The 20,214-nt window shown below is 38.5% G+C and overlaps 1 protein-coding gene across 5 annotated transcripts in view; it reads right to left on the bottom strand.

Moving 5' to 3' along the window:
* DACH1 (dachshund family transcription factor 1) overlaps positions 1-19,766 on the bottom strand; it is a 482,576-nt gene extending 462,810 nt beyond the window's left edge. For 4 of the 5 annotated variants that reach the window (XM_082247025.1, XM_082247026.1, XM_082247027.1 and 1 more), the window contains exon 1: positions 18,943-19,766. In XM_082247025.1, coding sequence (XP_082103151.1) covers positions 18,943-19,679 — 737 coding nt within the window. In that variant the 5' untranslated portion in view covers positions 19,680-19,766. The remainder of the gene's footprint in view (positions 1-18,942) is intronic. The other variant, XM_082247029.1, reaches the window with a different exon arrangement.
* Between the last annotated feature and the right edge of the window lie 448 nt (positions 19,767-20,214).

Genomic DNA, 20,214 nt, shown 5'->3' with positions numbered 1-20,214 from the left:
TGGTTCCTTTGGAGTCTCAGAATAGTAGACATGGGGAAGCCAAAAGCAATAGCCAAAGGCTGCAAGAATGGCCTGAGGAAACAGGGAGGAGGAACATCATAGGATATGGGGACAAAAATGATTGTAGCTATTATGGTTGCCTGCCTTGTATGCATCTTGCCTCTCCAACAATCTCCTTTAAAAAGGAGGCATAGGAGAAAAGCGTAGGCAAGGAGGCTGGGGCAGGTAAACGTAGAATGCATCAAATCATTTCAGAGAGTCATACTGTTGTGTACTCCAGCCAATTGTTCTCAGCTTTGGGGCCAAGTATGATAAGTATAACAAGCAGATTATGGCAATCATTTTTTTTTTTTTTTTTGGGCTTTGAGGACATACTGTGAGTGCAGAATGTCAATGACCTGTTATCATCATGTCAGCTGCAGTCTCAACATCAAGGACTGGCCACTGTTGGAGAAGGTAGGAGGAAGACCCAGCACATCATGTTTCCTTAAGATATCTGGAAAAGGTAAATTTAAAAAATAAAGCAAAAAAAAAAAAAAAAACTCCCGGGGGGGGGGGTATCTGGGGCTCAGATTTGAGATTTAACATATTGCAGCTTACCAGTCTTTTGGTGTAACTACCTCAGTTTTTTTGTTTTGTTCCTTTTTTTGTTCATTTATATGCACCTGGTATTCCGTTAGTTGCGGATTTCCTGTCCTAGGGTGACAACACTTACCGACTGTGCAGAAGTAGAGTTGTCTTCTTAGTATGCTTTTTCCCATTGTGGACAACAGGCTGACGTGCCAACATACAGCACTCCTGAAAAGTCGGTCTTAATCTATTGACTGAGCCTTACATGCCTAAACCATTTGGGACATATAGTCCAGAAGTAGCTGATCATGTCACCACTAGGGATTGTGCACCAGCTAACAAGCAGATGAATGAACAGGAAGGGTCTGTCAAGAGAAGATTTTTTTTTTTTCAAGTAGCTTACTATTCTACTTATATTAAACACTAAGCAGGAAGCTTAGTTTGCCTAGAGTTGATTTATACTTTTAGGTTAGAGGATGTAGGGTAAGATATGTTTTCTCACTTTTTCTTTGTTTGAAAGCCTTGTGTCAGATGCAGCGCTAGACTCTTGGTGTAATATAAAAAACATTATATGGATTATTAGTCTGAGCGGACCAATGGACTTGCATGAAAAAAGGAGAACAGTAAGAGTGGCTAAAAAGCTTAAAAAATGTACAGATGTTTCAACAAGAATGACAATGGTAAGACCTCTGCCCATCCTTAAAGCGGAGTTCTACTCAAAAGTAGAACTTCCGCTTTAAGAAGTCCTGACCCCTTGACATTCCACATTTGGCATGTCATTTTTTTGGAGGAGGAGCGGGTACCTAGATTTGACTGGTACCCGCTCCCACTTCCGCTCAGGCCGCCTAGGCGGCTCGGGCGGAAGCTCTCCTCTGCCCCTCCCACCCTGCAATCTTCTGGGACATGGCAGAGGTCCCAGAAGATTGCCTATCCATTCAGCAAGCGCAGCACAACTCGCAGATGCGCAGTGCACACCCGGCTGTGAAGCCGCAAGCTGTCACAGCCGGGTGCCCACACCAGAGATGCCGGCGCCACAGGGAGAAGATAGAGAGAACCGAGGCTCCCTCCTGCAGCATCGCTGGACTGTGGGACAGATGAGTGTGTGTTTATTAAAAGTCAGCAGCTACACTTTTTGTAGCTGCTGACTTTAAATAAGCACAAAAATGTCTGGAACTCTGCTTTAAAGTAACAAACAGCTGTGACCTGCCAATTTCCATACCAGAGTTGACTTGTGAATTTGCTGATGCAACCTACTAGTGCCCTGCATTGGGAAACACAAGGTGTTTAAAAGCCTCCATGATGCTGCCAAGGTAAGTGCAGATACACTATGGTGCCTGCTGAAAAGCTTTACTGTAAATTTGAATCATTATTCCTCAGTACAATCATTTGATTCTTAACAATATATGGCCAAGTCAAATCTGCATAGCCAACATGATCCTGAAGGTATATTTATTTCAGTAGTGCAGGGAAAGTACATACACATATGTGTAGACAACCTTCAGCTTAGTACCTACCTCCCATCTTTCTGTGATTAGAAAGAGGGACGCAATTTAGCATAGAGTATGCAGCCAAGGGACACACTCCTGCAACAATACACACAACAAAATATTGGTTAAACATACTTTTGCCTTTTTTCTCCACTTTCTTTATCTTGTACCAATGCAATCATTTAGAGGTTGGATTAAAAGATTAGCAGAATATAACACTGCATCTAAGCACCACAAACTGAAAATGCTGTTGAATTGTTTTTGAAGGTTCAAACCAAACTCACTCATCCGTTCAAATCCCAGTGGTTTATTTTATAGATAAATCAACATCTTCCTAGCATTTCTATCTGCAGCCATCTTGAGTAAGGGTAGATGATTTATGTAGCATTTACTTCCTGTAATTCATTTGCCCTTAAAGAGAAGATCCAGGGTTCCTTCCCCCCCAAAAATGTTTTTTTTAAATCAGTAGCTACAATTACTGTAGCAGTTGAATATTAGGGCTCCTACCTTTCCAGGAAGCCAGTGGTGTCCTCACCCAAGCCAATGTTTCAATGTTTTAATCAGCTATCGGGTGCTGGTGCCACCATCTGAACTAAGGGAAACCAGCAGTGAAGCCTTGCGGCTTCACAGCCGGTTTCCTTATGCGAATGCGTGAATCGCGCTGCACTTTGTGAATGAGACGGCATCAGGGGAAGGAGAGGGGAGAAATGTCAGGCTCACTTTGCAGCAGCTTACTGACTCTACCTGTCCAGGAAGCCAGTGGTGTCCTCACCCAAGCCAATGTTTCAATTTTTTAATCAGCTATCGGGTGCTGGTGCCACCATCTGAACCTAAGGGAATCCAGCAGTGAAGCCTTGCGGCTTCACAGCCGGTTTCCTTATGCGAATGCGTGAAGCGTGCTGCATTTTGTGAATGAGACGGCACCAGGGGAAGGAGAGGGGGAAAATGACAGGCTCACTTTGCAGCAGCTTACTGACTCGGAAGTGGGAGGTACCTGTCAAAAACAGGTACCCGCTCCCCTCAAAAGGTCCCAAATATGGCAGCGGAGGGGGGAGAGGAGGCAGACAAGCAGAGCTAGCCCTTTTGGGTGGAGCTCCACTTTAAGTCAGGCATGCAGGCATAGGGGCTTGCTTGCCTGAGAAACCCATCCTCATCTCGTCCAGATGAAAAAAATATAATTGCCCATGACATGCATCATCTTGCCTAGGCCAGAAACCTGGAAGCAACTGAGGAAATGTAAAAAGAAAAGTTTAAAACAAATAAACAAACTATAACTTTCTATCTATTTACTAATGCTAGCAGCATAATGATTAAAAATAGTTAATGTTGCTTGAAAGAGTTTAGTTCTTGCATTCATAATACTTTTTTTTTTAAAAAACTATAAAGCAGCCTAAAAAAGGAACAACAGAGAAGACTGAGTGATTTGGTTCCAAAAGAGTGAGAGGTCCCCCAAATGAGGGACAGTTGGAAAGCTCAGTTTTCTTTTCCAAGTATTAGGCAATTACAAGGCCAGTGTGTTCAGCACTGTTAATGCCCAGTTCATGACAGAGAGGCAGGTGTAATATTTTAGCAGCCACTTTTGCACTCTGAACTTCAAGTGGCGTGCCTATGAAATTTCATGGTGTTGAGTAACTATATACCCCCCGTCTTTGGGAAACCTTATCTGAAAGCATTGCTTTTAATCTCCCACCTGTACACTTTCTATTTTCAGTTAGATTCCCACATTTTCAGTGTTCCAGAATCAGAGCAGAACACTGAACACAGGGAGTAAGTGAAACATTTGACTGGTTGTCTAACAAGAGGTGATGATAATAGGCACACTAGCTGACATCCAGTGGTTTGCTGTTACCACCTCTACCATCAGTGTGTCCCTAACAATCAGTATGGGGATCGCCTCAAGCCTCTATATAGTTCACTAGCCACACCAGCCATAAAACCAACCATATATGAGCTTTTGTACCTATGTTATAACTAGAGTGGCTGGAGTGTGGAATTTGTAAAGCAAAATGGTGCTGGAAGATCTGCTCTGTGTTATCTCTACAGTTGGACACTTTGGATGCCATCATTGTGTTCTGCTGGGCTTCTGGCTTGTCCCGATGCCATTAAGGAGGGATTAGCTCCCTCTGGGCATACCTACACTTAAAGTAGAACTGAAAGCAAAACTTTTTTTTTTTTTTTCATTTTGGAGGGTATATTCCCTGTCAGTTATTTTTTTCCTTCACTTCTTGTCCCAAAGCCAAAACAGGAAATAAGAGAAAGTCCCTCCAAAGCAAGGGTATCTCTGGTTATCACCAAGATCACCAGAACTAGTGTTCCCATCGGAGGATTTCCCCTCTATACCTATTCTGGAGACAGTCCAAAATGTGGGATTTTCTTATACTTTCACTCTCAGTGATAATAGCTAACAGGACAATAGAGGGGGTAAAGAGGTGGCACAGACAGCAATAAAAACCTGGCAGGTGTTCTAATCTGTCTCCACTCTATCCAAAACTTAAGAAAATCACCTCTAGATTTACTTTAATTAATTGTTATATATGCTCCAACATGGAGACTCTCATAGACTAGAGTTAGGAAACTTCTACACAGAAGGGCTTTGACAAGGCAGTTCGGCTTCCACATAAATCTGTAAATGTTATGCAACTAAAATCCCTGCTTGTAGCCCAAATTATTAAGTCCCTTACACACGGGCTTTCCGATCAAGTCCGCCTGTCAGTTTTTCAGGCGAACCTGATTGGATGCTCCATGTACCTCTATAGAGCAGCGGATGAAAGCGGTGACATCTCCGCTTACACCTGCTGCTCTCCAATCCGATGTGGTCCGTGAAATCCAGACGGATGGAAACCCTATTTTCCATCCATCTGGAGGATTGGATCGGATGAAAACGGACAGACAGTCCGTTTTCATCTTATCTCCCATAGAGGAGAGCAGGGATCTGACAGGTCTGTCTCTGCAAAGTAAGCAGAGATGGAGCTGTCATCCGCCTGTTCAGCGGGGATTGGCGGATCGATCCACGCTGAGCAAAACGGAGTCCGCCGACCGGAAAGGCCGTGTGAAAGGACCCATAGACAATGGTGTTGATTTACTAAAGCTGGAGAGTGAAAACTCTGGTGCAGCTGTGCATGGTAGACATTCAGCTTCTTAATGCAGCTTGTTCAATTAAGCTTTGACAAAAACAACTGGTAGCTGATTGGTTTCTATGCAGAGTTGCACCGGATTTTGCACTCTCCAGCTTTAATAAATCAACCCCAATATAACCTAACTTTTTTTTTCTTGCTTTGTTTTTTCTTTTTTCTACCTAGCTTGTTAGTGTGCTAGGAAATACATTATCGTTAATTTAGTAAAACTGGAGAGTGCAAAATCTGGCGCAGCTCTGCATAGAAACCAATCGGCTTCCAGTTTTTTTTGGTCAAAGCTTAATTGAACAAGTTAGAATCAGTTAGAAGCTGATTGGTTTCCGTGAAGAGCTGCACCAGATTTTACACTCTCCGGTTTTAGTAAATCAATCCCATTTTGTTTTATTTGTTGTGTGCAATGCCCTTCCATGTGCACTTTGCTCTAAAAGGTAGCTATAAATTTGGGTAGTTGCCATTTTTGTTTATATCTCCACAGTGTGTCTATACACGTGTACAATGCCAGTGGATATCTGCACAGGCAGTGGAAAATAGTGTTACAAACTGCATGTGTTAGCCTATAAACCCATGAGATTCTGTGCAGTATATCGCAAGACAGATTTGGTTCTGCACAATGCTTCAGAAGGCCTATACTATTGGCGCTTTTCCACTGCATGGAACCGAACGGTTCGGCTCGCTTTGGTGCTTTTCCACTGCTGGTACCGCATTGTATGGTGTAGGAACAGTTCGGTACGGTACGGTACGGTACGGCGGCGCTTTTCCACTGCATGGAACCGAACGGTACGGCTCTCAAAAACAGTACCACCTCGATTGTGGTTCTAAGAGGTACCATACCCGGTACCATGTCCCACAATCCTTTGCATGCAGTCACTACTAGCCACTGATTGGTCAGAGAATCCCACCCAACCCGTTGTTATCCCACCCACTTAACTTTAGTACTACTTTAGTGGAAAAGCAAACCATACCATACCGTACCGAACCGTTCCAACATCGTACCATGCGGTACCAGCAGTGGAAAAGCAAACCGGGCCAAGCAGGGCCGAGTAGAGCCGAGCCGGTACTTGCAGTGGAAAAGTGCCATATGAGTTGCAATTTGGCCAAGAAGTTTGCAGATAATAGGTGTCTCTTTGACTTTCTAAGAGGTCCGTAGTGGTCAGATTATTACGCCATGAGAAGGTGCTACAGCCAAGGTATAACTTCTGTAGTCCACACTGAGACCAGCCCAGAAGCTAACACTTTCAGAAGAAGTAGGTAGGGAGATTTTGATAACTCAGCTTGTCCATGATATGGATTGAGAAGGCAGGAGACACAAAAAGCCTTGTAACATCAACAGCGCATTACATGAGAGCAGAAAATGCTGACACCATCAATTCTCCAGTGCCTAGTTTAGTAAGGGCTACTGAATGTAGCCAAGGTTGGTTTAACTTGAGCTGCCTACAGTTGTGAGTGAAAAAGCACAGTGCTAATTCCTTGTGGAATAACATAACATCTGTATTATTGTGATGTAAAAATTAACCACAGCCGTCCAAGTTCTAACAGATTGGAACAATCTATATTTTAGATGATAGCAGCAACAAATAGTGTAAGCTGTGCTCCATAAAAAGCTGTTTCAGTCTGTGTTATTATAGGATAGCCCTAGAGAATAGCTTGAGCAGAGAAATGACTCATCCACTGATGGCTTATTTGTGAGGTCATCACCAAAATGAGAACTATCCAGCAGAAACATAGCCCGAGAACCACAACACAACAGTGTCACGTGTTGATTATAAGACCTGCTATCGGGTACGAGGCTATTTGTTCAACGTGATTAAGTCCACTTAGCACATACACAACACAATAAAGAGCTCCATTTTCAGGAAAATTCATTCTAACCCTCCAATTGCCCCCTCCCATATTATTTGAGTTATTGGAGAGTATTTTAGCTGACGATTGGCTTTTTTTTTTCCTTTAAGCAGATAAAGCACATATAGGGAATGCATACCTATCTTCAATGTCCTTTATTAAAATCATTAAGGGAACTTTGTGTTGTTTTTTACGGTGAATTTAATTAGCGGTTGCCAGCCATATCAAAATATTTGCTTTGTAGAAATTGCTGCTAGCAAAAATAAATACATAATGCCTTTAAAAGTAATTATTTTCACTGTACAGCCCTTTTTCTTTATAGTGTTTGCTTTGTACTAATGGTGTTGTAATTAACACAGAAGTCAACTGATATAAAAGAGCAAATGATGTGTTGCACAAATTGCTAAAGTTGTGCAATTTAAGAGAAATGTTGAGAACAAGACACAAAGAAGGACTGGGTGTTGTTATTATTATTCTGTGTGTGTGCAGGCATTTCTAATGTGTCTACTTTTTATTATACATTTATACTGCATACACATTCTTAAAGCGGACCTTGCTGTAAAATATAAAGTCCATTCAAATAACCCCTGGCCCCCTGACTCTTCAAAAATCACGTACTGTTAACAGGTGTAAAATGCAGCTGTAAAAAATATGTATACTTTACCTTACCCCTGTTTTCCACTTTGCTGGACGCAATGTCACCATCCTTCCCTGTAGGTTCCTGGGGAATGCAGAGCAGGTAAAATCTCCAGTCTCGTGCAAGAGTGCCCTCCTGCCACATTTCATCTGCTCTGTATCTCCAGAATCTAGCCAGAAGGAATCTGACGTCATCCTCACATAGGCGCCACATGGGAAAACCGGGGTAAGGTAAACCTGGTCATACACCACTGGTGACAACACCTTGCTGTACAAAGTCTATTGAGAAACCGAAGAAGCTGGGTGGAAAAAAGTCAGCCTAACAGTGACAGCTGTCAATCAGCGGCAATCACTATTCGGGCATTCTGACAGTCTTAGGTGACCACTGTCAGAATACAACAGCCAGCAGAAGGTTCGTCCATCCACGTTGTTTAGCATGTATGTGGGAATCTATAGATTTCTCTCTTTCAGAGAATTTTTACCTAAATGGCCAACTTATATAATAACTAGGGATCAACCGAATATCGGCAAGGCCGATATATCAAGGGCCGATATTGACTTTTGCCGATATATCTGTATTGGCCCCGGAACTGACCGATATTGCTGATATTCCAAATATTGCTCATTTGAGGGTAAAATGATGTCACATAGCATAATTCCATTTACAAATGTTATTGAATAGGCCACTCACATATGTACAAATTAAAGATATAAGCAATGAAGTGATGTCATGACATCACTTCCAGGTATTGGTGCCAGATTAAAAAAAATGACAGCATTCAAAACAGCCAAACTTGTCGTTTTGAATGCTTTTAAGTTCAGAGGAGGGGTTTGGGGTCTTTTAGACCCCCCCAGATCCCTCCACAAGAGTACCTGTCAAGTGATAAAAATAAAAAAATATATTTTTTTTAAATGTAGGAAAATATTGACCAATATCGGCCGATACTGATATGCAATGGCCAAAATATCGGTATCGGCAACGAAAAACCGATATCGGCCGAACACTAATAATAACCATAACTTTTTTTCATTTACACTTACTAATGCTGCCCATTCACTATACGAAAAATCGTTCAAACTCATTTTCGAAAAGCGAACACTCTGCCGTGAGAGAAAATGATCATGCCATCATGTAATGACCGATAAATCATTTAATGGACATAAATGAATCAGTTTTTTGTTTGTTTTTTCACATATACTGCAAACAGTTTGGACGAGAAACACATTAACCTTTCAATTCATCATTCGTTCGACAGAAAATTTCCAAACTTGTCCTTCGTTTTTTTTGGCTCAAAAACGTCACAACCGATTTGTGCCAATTAACTGGCCGAAAAACGAAAGAACTGTCCAAATGACCGAATTTCGGACGGTTTTTCGTATGGTGTATGAGTGTATGGCCACCATAACAGAAGGTAAACTGTGAAGAAGGAGGGAGGCCGAAGCAGTTTAAACGAACCTTGCCTTTTAATGCTTTAACGTACAATGCTTTATGGTTACATAGTTGGTGAGGTTGAAAAAAGACATTAGTCCATTCAGTTCAACCTATTCATTTATCTACACTAACAATATAAAACAACATATTTTCATCCAAACACTAAATTTAAAACAATTCCATAATTGTATGCGGAAGAAATCGTAAAGACTCAATTTTCTAAACCTTCTTATCTTTTTGTAATCAGAGGGTGACAACCCAAAAAATTAAGCTATACGTTTATCAGTTACAAAAGAATATTTGATGTGCAAAAAGCTCTTTTTTTCCAAAGACATTTTAATATGAAAAGTTGTCCGCAGTGACAATTGTTGTCGCTGATAATGCTGTCTGTTTGTGCTATGACAGTCAGACAAAAGCAGAAATGTATTAAACATAGCAATCCATCATCTTGCAGATGGGAAGCAGAAGCCAGCAAAGTTCATAGAGACTGACTATCCTCTGCTAACAATGGCTGCAATAGTAACAGCTACTGTGTAATCCTAGCATTTTTCACTCAAACTTCCATATCAGCAAGCCTGGTACCAAATAATGCATCAAGTTAAGGTTCAGGCACTGCTAAACAGCTACGTGAATTAAAAACCGCAGACCGTAAAGTTTTGAAAAACCCAAAAAGCTTGTAAAAATATGACATCTTGCGCCATTTGCTAAAGGAAAAGTATTAATTTGTGCTGCAATATCTATGATCAGTTAATAAAATTCTTAACTAGATGCAATAAGAGGGTAGATACAGTAAGCACGCAATAGTAAAAATCGTGCATGTCGTTTGTAAATATTATGTGCAATGAAATCTACAAGCAAATGTGATGTTTAATGGATGCGAGGAAGCAGGACTGTGCATATTTCATATAGTGAACACAACAGCATTTATTGAAAAGTGAAAAAAAAGCACTTTTCTTAGCATTTCAGCCTTGTCATTTCCAATTTTCTGCTCTTTGGACATGCTTGTATTCAAATTCTGGAACATCTATTCAGCATATCAATCCTAATTAGACAATCTGTGTCTGGAAAGGATGAGAACTGGGTTATTTGCATAATTTAATCATAAATACTCAGTGATACATATTTCCAAATGCATTTGTACAATTATCTTTTCATCCTTAGGGCAATGGTATTAATATGATTAGGCAATATTTCTGGAAAAAAACAGGCTAGTATGCACTCTTTTTAACTGCAGCTTAAGGCGATATGAAAAATTAATTAATTTCTGAGGAAAATCAATTTCTCTACGTGACCACATTAGACACTGCTAAACGAAGGCTCAAAGTCCTTTCTCCAAACGAACATTTCCATTTTGCCTTCTAAACCCTGATTGTTGAGTGAACATCCCAATAATTATGTTGTTAGCAGGAGAAGAATCATTTTTAAGATGTATCAATTATTAATAGCGTTTTTCGACCACATATGTGCCCATGTAATACGACGATACATTAGACCAAAGGAAAACTTTGCTTGACCAGTCACTTAAGAAGGCAGCAATTGCGCTAAATCTATTTGAGCTGATGTTTTATTAATGAATATTATATTTAACCAAGAGTACTTGTAGTCTAGCTGTTCCTTAAAACCTAAAATCCATTTCCGTGGAGCAATCCTAATTCGCATTTAGACATTAGAAAAGAGACTTCACTGATATCATTTTGCAGGGTAGTGGTGTTTGTTAAAAAGAAATACGTTTATGGATTTAGTTTGACAGTAGAGAACCCAGGTGGTTAATCCCATTTTAGAAAGAGTGACTGCCTTGTATGTTAATTACTGCAGAAAAAAAAAAAAAAATCTGTGATTTCGAATGTATCTATCGCTTTCTTTTTTTTTTTTTTTCCTCCGAGTGAACAAACATATAAATTACTACATGCAAATTTCCAGTATTCATTTAATTTGCATGAAGGTACTTGAACAAATTTTTGAATATAAGGAGCTCATTTTTCATGCATTTTGTCTTTCATCATAATCTAACATCTGTCATTTCTTTTTGAAGTTATTATCAGGCCTATTCCCACTTGGTCTTGGTTGCTGGGTGACCGGTATCTTAGCACCCACTTTGACAGGAACAGATGTGAAAATGATCAAGAGATTTCCCTGGGGTCCCTCAAATCACAAACAACTTGTATGAAAAACAAACAGCATCCTTGTCATGCACCCACCAAAGACCTTTCTATACTAGGCCAGACTTCTTTATGCCTATTCAATCAGCCCATTCACCATATTCCACTGTGTTTACCCCTCCCTCACCTACACACATCAAATAAAAAAAAGTAACGGAATGCCAATGACTTGAAGCAGTGTGGTACACATAACAACCATATCTCCCTCTGCAAACTTCCACATTCCTTTTAATTTTAATGCCATGTTTTACTTGATGTAAGCAAATGGGATTTAGCACTTGATCGAAGTTAATATTTTATTTTATTTGAAATGTGGAGGGAATAAAATAAGGGTTTTACAAAACGCACATTAAAATCATCCTGTCAGTATGGTAATATTGGAAATGAAATACGATCTTTAAGTTGTTGTGTGTATAAGGAATTTTAATCATGCTGTTTAATTAATTACACTATTTAAAGTGGTTAAGCGGAATAAATAAAGGGATTTTACCTATCATGTTTTCAGAACTACGATTGTGCATAGACTTTTTAAAAATATATATATTTTTAAAAACATAAATTGAAAGCGATTCAGAGTAACTAAATTATTTTATACAATATTTATTATTTTTGGTTAATATGTGGTTTATTATTTAACTCATGCTCACCTGTCAGGAGCCCTCCTCAACAAATCAATTTCCTTTACTAAGAGGAGTCAGTGCCTTGCCACCTTTGGTGTCTAGACCTGTGCCCTCTATCTTCTTTTTTTATTCATTATTTATTATTTTTTGTCACAACCTACTTTTAATTTTTAATTTTTTAATTTTTTTCAATTGTAAGCACAATTTAGCATATTGTATTAATGTGCTCTAAAAAAAATATCTACTTCATGCGATACACATGCTGCAATCTTTTAATGTTTAACTTTTCTTTGCTGGGTTTTTAATGATTGATAAATACTTTATTTTAGTTGTATATTACTTCCCTGTCTGGAGGAAGTATACATGTACTGCCCTTTGATGTGTGTGTGTGCACATATGTGTATAAGCATGCATATAATTTATCATTTAAAAAAAAAAATGATATCAAGATAACCTGAAACATTTAATCAAATGTGTGTAAAAGAATTTAAAGATGACCTGTCTGACTTCAATAATGGGGATTGGGCTCGAATCTGCTGACTCTTTTCCCATGGGATAACTTGAATAAATGTAATTCTATGGTTTCATAAAAGCAGGTCAAGTTTCTGTCCCTAGGGGTCCCTTTGCTGCTTTAAACATGGCACAAGCACTGCTGGTTAAAAGTTCAGAGCTACAAGCACTTGAAAAGCTAGTGAGATGGACAATTGTCCTATTATATAATGCTACGTACTACCACTTTGCATTATAGGCTTTCATGGCTAAGGTCCAATCTCATGCATGCAATCTATAAATGCATAGCATGCTACCATGAGTATACGTATAATTTACTTAACTGAACACTACTAGAAAACAGGTTAAGTGTGTGTAATAAACTGAAAAAATGAACAGGGATACTTTTGAACCCACATTGGACATAGAAACAGAAATATTTTTTGGTTCTTTGAGTGAAGATCACTGAAGACAAGCTGAAGTTGTGTTTGCAAACCCTCTATCAGTAATGTTTTTTGTAGAAATTGTAATAAAATTATTGCAATTTTACCATTCCACTGTTGATGTTCTGTGGCGAACTGCATTAACTTGCTTACCCCTCAAAAATAGCTTTAACACACTGCATAGTACTTTGAAAAGCAGTTTGTGTCACCTAATCTGCTGCATCTAGTATAGAGCTATGTGTAAATTTTTGGGTGCTGGCTGCATGACTTAGGGCTGTTCAAGAACCAGCATCAGGATGTATCTCAACAAGCCTTGCTTTAAAAACCTTCAACAAAATCTCAAATGACTTTGATGCATGCTAATATTATGTTTTAATGTCAAAGTGCTACTTGACTTATGTTCTGCTCTATTACCTGTATTAAGCCAACATGCACTGCCAAAGATAATTCCATGCTGGTGTCTATAGAAGCGATTAGTTAGAAAAGGCTCTACTACATATTTAAGGAAGATCACCTTAAATAATAGAATATCCCATGGTATCATCTAATGGCATTTAAAGAAATACAGTACAAAGAAAAAAAAAAACTCCAAATGCCAATATTTTGTTCAAGTACACTAAAAGCAGTTCCAGTACACTGAAAGCCATCAAAACACTGCATATGATCCAATCTGTGTAAATATATTTTAAATCAGCATTTTTTTACATATATATATATATATATATATATATATATATATATATATATATATATATATATATATATAAACTTTTAACAGACACGGTAACAAAGTTTCAATTGTGTATTTATTTGAGCTTGATGTACGTTGCAATACAAACATAATGGTGCTTTGAATTAAAATACTGTTACATACTGAAGCCATGTTTATAGATCAACAGATATTGATTTGAACACCTTTCAGCAGTGTTTTCAATTCAGTTTCCGAATATCAGTCAATCCACATCTTAGGGATTTCTGTGCTATTATTTCATCTTATTTGCTGATCTTAGTGAATTTAATTTTTTCTCTATAAATGTCAAGGATATTATAAAGTGAAATATATATTTATACAAAGTTGCCTTTTTTGCTGTGTGTGTGTGTATATATATATATATATATATATATATATATATATATATATATATGTTTTTTTTTTTTTTTCAAAACTAAATTTTATCAACTCAAATATGAAATAATATTTTTTGTATGTAGTAAGTTTACTAGCCGATTTGCTTTTTTGACATTTGTTTTATTTTCTTACAGATAGGGCTTGGAAATGGGCAAAAAAAAACCCATGTGTGTTTTCTTTGACAGTGCAAGTGACTCCTTGTTTGACCTTGGGCAAGCTGCATTTAATTGTGCCTCCGGCTATCCAACTGTAATTGAGTAGTAACAGAATAGCTATAAGTGTAAATTGCTTTGAGGGCCTTTGGAAAGGTAATCTATAGATAGTAAATTCTGATTATGACAGGTGATATGGATTTTCCAAAGATATACTTTTCCAAAGATGATAGATCAACAAAATGGGACTTCTAGCTTTAATAAAATGCATCTTGTACTTCACATAACCCCTTCAGTGAACTTGACAATTATTTGGTAAGATTATATAATAAGCAGCAGGCTGTCCCGTCCAATCCACGATCCATTATATAAGGTTATACATTTAATGTTTCAACTAAATATCCCTGTTTCTGCAGATACATCCTGCTACTTTTTAGTTGTCAGATATACTGCGCAGTCTTAATACTTGCTGTGCATATATGTATATATAAATATGTTGGATTGAATTATAAATGTGACTTTTTTGTTTTTTTTAAGAAAAAAAAATGATTGTTTATTACATTACCTAGTCAAATGCCCATGGGCTATTACATTGTATAGATGACAAAGTAACTAATATTTTAATTTAACTAGATAAGTGAACATAATAAAATAGTATAATGCACAGTGCTGCAGCTTGGAGTGTAGTTTGCAAATGATTCCTCTAAATAGTGACAACACCTAGACACAGAAATGCTGTGTGTTTTTATGAAACGTGGACCATTTGAGTCACCCCAAGAGCTTCATCCAATAGGATTTGAAAAACTCTTAAAATACTTTTTAGTAGGGCGGACACTACAAAGGTCCCCACTGCAAGTTGCACAAAAAGCGGTGTAAAACGTATTGTAAAACCTGTGCACACAGTCAGAAAGTAGATTTCTTCACTAAATTCTAATAACAATACTCAGAAATGAATCAATGAACATGAAATTAAAAATAAAAATGAATCTCCAAACATGTAAAAATAGCTTTAGATAATTGATTAACAGCCAAGTATTCTGATTACTAAATAAGATATATACATATATATATATATATATATATATATATATATATATATAGATAGATAGATAGATAGATAGATAGATAGATAGATAGATAGATAGATAGATAGATAAATATATATATATATATATATATAAATATATATATATATATATATATATATATATATATATATATATATATATATATATATGCACATATATATATATATATATATGCACATATATATATATATATATATTTATAGCTATATATATATATATATATATATATAGATTATATATATATAGATTTTATATATATATATATATATATATATATTTTTTTTTTTTTTTTTTTAATCTGTATATAATTCTTATTATCTTTCAGCCTTTCTTCTAGCTATGTAATTAGCTGGAAGATGACAAAAGAAAATGGGGTAAGCAGCAGTGAACATCTAAAATTCCCATTACAATGACCAAATAAAACTGTCACCTGCATCTATATCACTCACATTGTATGTCTCTCTCTATTCAAAAACTACACAAAAAAAAAAAAACCTCAAAAATAAGGTAGAAAATAAATCTTGTCAATGAATGTTTACGTTTTTCTTCATTAGACAAAACATTCCTGGAACAACAATTGAACAGAAAATGAGTTATTGCCCAATACTACTTAAAAAAAAAAAAAGTTCCTCCAACATTAGCAATGAGCTAAATCATTAATTATTGCTTATAAACGGATGACAACACCATTAAAGTGGCTAAGTCAGTCTTGAAATAGCAAATTTACTTAGGCAAATATAATTGTGGTGAAACAGCTTAAAACTATATTAAGGAAAATAATTATTTCCTGCAAATGCACATCGTTTTAAACAAATTTTCTAAACCTAGGAATGCTTGAATTACCCCTAAAGTTAGCTCTTAAATGTTATCTAACTTCTTTCGGTTGTTTTACAGTTTACATCTGTGGACATGCATTGCTAAGCATGCTATTTTCACCCACATTTTAGTGACCTTGATTCTGCATGTACAACAAAATAATAAATAAATGAGACGGGGTCAAAGGTCAGAACCACAAGTAAGCAGTGATAAACACATCAACTAATTAACTGCAAATGGAACATGCAGGAACAAAAGCATTCCAAAATGGAACATTAGGTTTGGGAATGTGTATATTTGGTGCCCTGTGTGAAACGGTACTGTACAGTACACAAGTCTGCTAATTAAAACATAATAAATGATTAAACCGAAATGTACTATTGCTTTTTGTGTAACTTTTTTTTTTTTTTTAAATAACTTATCAGTTCAATATATTTAGCCCTGTGTATTTTCTCACTGCAGCAAAAAAAAAAAAAAAAAAAAAAAAAAATGCAAATATATTTTTATTGAATCATAAATTAATATTTTGGATCTGAATGGTATGTGTTTTGCACTGAAAAAAAAAAACGCCTTGATTTTATCTGATGAATAACATTACAAGCACTGATCTTTTATCCTTGCTTTTTTTAAATTTTACATATAAAAAAAGTTATTAATTAATGTATAGGATACAGATCTACTTAAAAACACATTCATACAGAATAAAAACAGGCCTACATTTTTTTTACCTATTTTTAATTAATAAATTAGAAATGTATGTAAAACGTATGTTTTTTTTTAACAGCCTCTATTCAAATAAATGAATTTTTAAACCAAGATTTAAATAATTAATGTCTATTGTAAAAAAAAAAAAGTTTTTGCTGACTAGAGTCTTCTTTCAGTGTAATGAACTGGACTGTCCTTGCACTTAATCTGTAATAGCAGAAAATGTTTACAAGGTTAAATAACATGATTTCTTTAATCTTCGATTTGCCCACTCCGCTCTTGTTGATATGCCCATCTGCTTGTTAGAGAGCTTGATTGACCCTTCTATACACTTAAATTTCATGTGTACTGTAATCTGGCTGGATAATAAAACCTTCAAAGGGTCAGTGAATTTATGGTTCCTACCCAGCACAGAGCTTGCCTAGTGAAAGCTGTCCCCATGAGAAAAGCCAGCTCTCTAGTGTCCCAGTAGGTCACTTGCTCTTTTCTTCATATCTAAACATGTAAATCCCCAGTGAATTCCTCTAGCTGTCACATGTTGATACCACAACCAATAATCGCACCTACCCTAAACTCTAGTTACCACATGCCACAAATTAAACTCCACTACTAAATCCCCTTGCCCCCTGGAGTATACTTTATTTTGTTTGTTTACAGGAATAATCTTCTGGTTCCCTGTCTAATGTTTCAAGATGACTTTTAGCACTGAATTTTAATAAGCTTCCCCCTAGACACCTCTCACAATTCCCTGGCCCCCCTTTAACAATTTGCCTTAATGCCTTTTACTTGTTTCTCAGCACTAAAGTTTCAGAATGCTTCCAGAGGGGAACAAACGGTAGTTTTACCACGTGCTAAGCAGACTTACGATCATAAAAGCTGGTGTGGCATTTGATTATTAAAGAATATTTTCCATGGAAGCTAACACAGCCATCCTGGAGGATCAAAGAACAGGTAGTAGTATCTTATGGTGTCAGTAAAAAATAGAATCAGGGATATGAAATGTTTTTTACTCATTCTGGAGCATCAAGGGTAAAAGAACATTAAAATCCACTACTTAGGAGTCACCGCCCCCCCAGCTTGAGTGAACTGTTTCAGGAAACTCTTGTAAAACTCAACTCCATCTATTTCAATGACTCTTTCTTTGTTGGCCCATGACAATCTCATTTATAATAAGGGTATGGATCTATTTGAGGAACTAGCCATTGCTGCAAGAGGCGAAGAATTCAAAACATGTAAGCCGTACCACCTGCTGAATGTCTGTGAACCGTTAGTACAAGTGTTTCCTCTGAACAAAGATGTAGAGAAGAGTTAATTGAACGCTCTTAGGCGAGTTCAAGGGGGGGGGGAGTTTAGTTGGAAATTGAGGACTAGAGGCATCACCTAAAGTTCTAAGATCAACTCTTCCATTCCCACCTAGAACAAATTGTGTAAAACAACACATCATATTTATTAAATATTTTTGTGTATTTGTGCATACAGCCTATATTTCCAAAACAAGAAAATATTTGATAAACATACAAGTGGTCTACTCTGGATCTTCTTGCCAAGATCTGCTTGGTGGATGAAGATCTAGATCAGCCTTTCTCAGCTTTTTCAACACAGAGGAACCCTTAAAATAACTTTCCAGTCTATTAAAAAATTATAATATCTAAACTTTTTGGTCTCAGGGAACCCCTGCTAAAAATGACTTTATCTACAACTCATGATACATTAAGGTGATCTTGGTGGATGAAGATCTAGATCAGCCTTTTCAACTCAGAGGAACCCTTGAAATAACTTTCCAGTCTATTAAAAAATTATAATATGTAAACTTTTTGGCCTCAGGGAAAAATTCCTAAAATTGACTATATCTACAACTCATGATACATTAAGGTGATGGACGGTGGGAATAATGCTCCTTACACTTGAGGACATTGAGAAAAATTGACCCCATCATAGATAGCTAAAAATATCAATGGTGTTAGTGGGAACTTATCTGAGAGGCATAAATTGCTCATTGCTCAAGGAACCCCTAGCAACCTCTGGAGGAACCCTGGTCGAGAAGCCCTGTCAATGATCAAGGAACCCCTAGCAACCTCTGGAGGAACCCTGGTCGAGAAGCCCTGTCATTGATCAAGGAACCCCTAGCAACCTCTGGAGGAACCCTGGTCGAGAAGCCCTGTCATTGATCAAGGAACCCCTAGCAACCTCTGGAGGAACCCTGGTCGAGAAGCCCTGTTTTAGACATATCATTGCGGGCTCACCTGGCGTTGGTACAGTCGTTGTACAGGGTCTCAAAATCCTTTCTGGAAATGAGTTTGCACCGGTTGACCCCTGGCTGGATGGCCCCCAATCCTCTCAAGATCCGCACCTGCTCCACGTTGCACACCACCGGCGTGATCTCCAGCCTCTTGAGCTTGGTGTAAACGGTGTGCAGCCCACCGACCAAATGCTTCAAGAAGAGGTCAAAGGCTTGGGGCAAGCAGATGAGTTCGCAACCTTCCACGGTGAAGGAGGCCACCTTGGCCCCTCTCAGGTCCACCATCCTGCACTCATTGTTTTGGGGGATGTTCTCCACAGGGGATGGAGTGGAGTAGACAGGCTTGCCAGGCAGGTTGGTGTTGGGGGCACTGCTGCTGCTGCTGGTACATGTGCTGGTGGTGCTGGTGGAGGTGCTGGGGGTGTTGGGTAGAGGGTTGTGGTGGTGGCTGATGCCGTTGTTGGTGGCCAAGCTGGGACTGATGCTGCTGCAGTTGTTCCCTCCAGCCCCGGCGGCTGGATTGCTGCTAGACGTGCTGGAGATGTTGGTGACAGGGGGGCTGCTGAGGCTGGATGTCACCGTGGTGGCCGCAATGGGCTCCGGTCTGTAGAGGCTGGGGCCGGAGGAAGAAGGGGTGACTGATGGGGTGGGAGAAGAAGAGGACGAGCTGGTGGATGAGGACGGTGCGGATGTAGCGATCACCAGCTGAGTCGGTGGGATCAAAGCAGCCGGCACGGCCATGGTCACATAGGAGGACCTCCCAGGACACTCCGATAACAGCACAGATCACTATACAACAAAGTTCCTGCACGGAGCACGGCGCACCGAGCACGGAGCAGAGCGATGATTGGAGCCAGCGATGATACAAGTCCGGTGTACAGACACAAGCTCTCTGTCTTCTACAAAGTTAGGAGATGGAGAGCGGGAGGAGGAGGAGGAGGATCGCTCGGCTCGGGCTCTCCCTGGCAGCACATTGATCAAAGATCGACAGCGAATGACAGCGAGAAATCCGCCTGAAAGTGCTGCCTGCCTGCTCCGAGCACGGCTCCTTGTTGTTGTCACACCGAGAGGGGGCGGGGCTACAGCAACCTGGACAGTCCTCCACTACACAGCTACACCGGGAGCAAAGGGGGACCTCCTGTCATCATCATCCTCTATACACTGGGAGGGGGACCTCCTGTCATCATTATCCTCTATACACTGGGAGGGGGACCTCCTGTCATCATTATCCTCTATACACTGGGAGGGGGACCTCCTGTCATCATTATCCTCTATA

This window comes from Pelophylax lessonae (genome assembly GCF_965119305.1).
Source record: "Pelophylax lessonae genome assembly, chromosome: 2".
NCBI classification, from domain to species: Eukaryota; Metazoa; Chordata; class Amphibia; order Anura; family Ranidae; genus Pelophylax; species Pelophylax lessonae.
Note: the sequence above shows the minus strand (reverse complement) of the source record. Positions and strands in the feature narration are given on the sequence as shown.